Here is a 1916-nt window from a genome sequence, read left to right on the forward strand (position 1 = left end):
AGAAAGAAAGAAAGAAAGAAAGAAAGAAAGAAAGAAAGAAAGAAAGAAAGAAAGAAAGAAAGAAAAGAAAGAAAGAGAAAGAAAAGAAAGAACGCAGTTTGTATCCACCTTAACTTTGTTATTTCATTAGTTTGTTTTGATAAGATCTTTGCCACTTTTCTCTTTCTCAAATGAGCTACCAGTTGGCTTTTTCCTGTTGTATACATTCATCTCTTACTAACTTCAAAGTATCATATAAATTCATATATTTATGTATACCATTCTATACAGTTCAATTGGAATTTCATCAAAACTTTTAAGACCTTAATTTCTATAATAAAATTTATTCAAGAATATCATAGGTAATACATTACATTCATCATCCTTCTACTCTTTGGGCTTTAGGAAGAGCCAGTATGTGTTTTACAAGTTAAATAAAAAAACTTGTAAGGCTCATATGCTGATTATGTGGTAACAATATATCCTTTTCCTTTTTGACTAAGATTAGGCTACAAGATACAAGTGTGGGTGGTTTTCTCAATCTGTGCTCATCAAGATATCAGAGGGTGTGAAATAGTTAGATTGGGTTTTATAAGAGTAATAAAAAGAAGAATATATATGAATATCAGGTGATGTTTTGTCTCATTTCTCCTTTAACTTATTTTTGGGCAAAATGAACATGTATATATTAGTGGCAGTTTTTTAAACTGTTCATTTTGTGCCAAGCTCCTTTTGAGTTTTATTTATTTATTTATTTATTTATTTATTTATTTATTTATTCGACAGAGATACAGACAGCCAGCGAGAGAGGGAACACAAGCAGGGGGAGTGGGAGAGGAAGAAGCAGGCTCATAGCGGAGGAGCCTGACGTGGGGCTCGATCCCATAACGCCGGGATCACGCCCTGAGCCGAAGGCAGAGGCTTAACCGCTGTGCCACCCAGGTGCCCCTCCTTTTGAGTTTTAAAAATCTTCAGGTGATTATATAAATGTGGACTCAGCATTGTTTTATTCTACATTTCTTATAGCCAGTTAAAAAGGTCAGAAAGTGAGGGGGAGCTGGTTGGCTCAGTCGGTTAAGCATCTGCCTTCAGCTCTGGTCATTGATCTCAGGCTCTTGGAATTGAGCCCCACATGCAGCTCGCTGCTCAGCAGGGAGCCTGATTCTCCCTCTCCCTCTGTACCTCCCCCAGCTTGTGCTCTCTCTCTGTCTCCCAAAATCTTTTTAAAAGGTCAGAAAATGAGACCAGATTAATATAAAATGCATTATAAGTAATATTAATATTAGAAAATTTCAGATACAAGCATCCTACATGTTGTAAAAAGCATTATTTCCTTAAAAGTCTCATGTGCTTCTTGTAAACTATCTTCCTTTCCAATAAATCCAGCATGAATTTAGCTAGAGTATGCTTATGGTGAGTGAGACTTGAGAATTTTGAGTGATGGAATAGTGATTCTTTTTTCTGCTTGTCTGTATTTTATCAAATCTTCTATAATGAGTGTTTTCTGTTTTTAAAATGGGAAAATATTGTGATTTAAAATTTTAATACTTATGAAATTAAGCACATACAATAAAAGTATATTAGTATAGCATTTTGGTAAGATTTCTTATATAGCAAATTTGCCTAACATATAATGATATGTAAAATAAGATGATTGGCATGATTTTCTAAGAATACATGTATATATATTTGTAACAATAATAAGCAACAGCATCATTACTGTAATCCATCTTTGGGTTAACTGCTGTATATGTGTTCATCATTTGTATTGTCATGTGTTTTTTTTTTAAATCTAGATGAGAAATATTCGATTATCTGACTTCACTGAATCCTTGAAAAAGATAAAACGCAGCGTGAGCCCTCAAACCTTAGAAGCATACATACGTTGGAACAAGGACTTTGGCGATACCACTGTTTAAGGAAAGACCTTTGTAAGC

General features: G+C 34.1%; 1 protein-coding gene and 1 long non-coding RNA gene across 3 annotated transcripts in view; one reads left to right on the top strand and one right to left on the bottom strand.

The window, feature by feature from the left end:
- SPAST (spastin) overlaps positions 1-1913 on the top strand; it is a 63310-nt gene extending 61397 nt beyond the window's left edge. For both annotated transcript variants that reach the window (XM_008700556.2, XM_040623072.1), the window contains exon 17: positions 1776-1913. In XM_008700556.2, coding sequence (XP_008698778.2) covers positions 1776-1898 — 123 coding nt within the window. In that variant the 3' untranslated portion in view covers positions 1899-1913. The remainder of the gene's footprint in view (positions 1-1775) is intronic.
- LOC121100986 overlaps positions 1-1916 on the bottom strand; it is a 20029-nt gene that overhangs the window by 7039 nt on the left and 11074 nt on the right. The window lies entirely within an intron of this gene.

Source organism: Ursus maritimus, unplaced genomic scaffold (assembly GCF_017311325.1).
Source record: "Ursus maritimus isolate PB19 unplaced genomic scaffold, ASM1731132v1 scaffold_6, whole genome shotgun sequence".
In the NCBI taxonomy this organism is placed as follows: domain Eukaryota; kingdom Metazoa; phylum Chordata; class Mammalia; order Carnivora; family Ursidae; genus Ursus; species Ursus maritimus.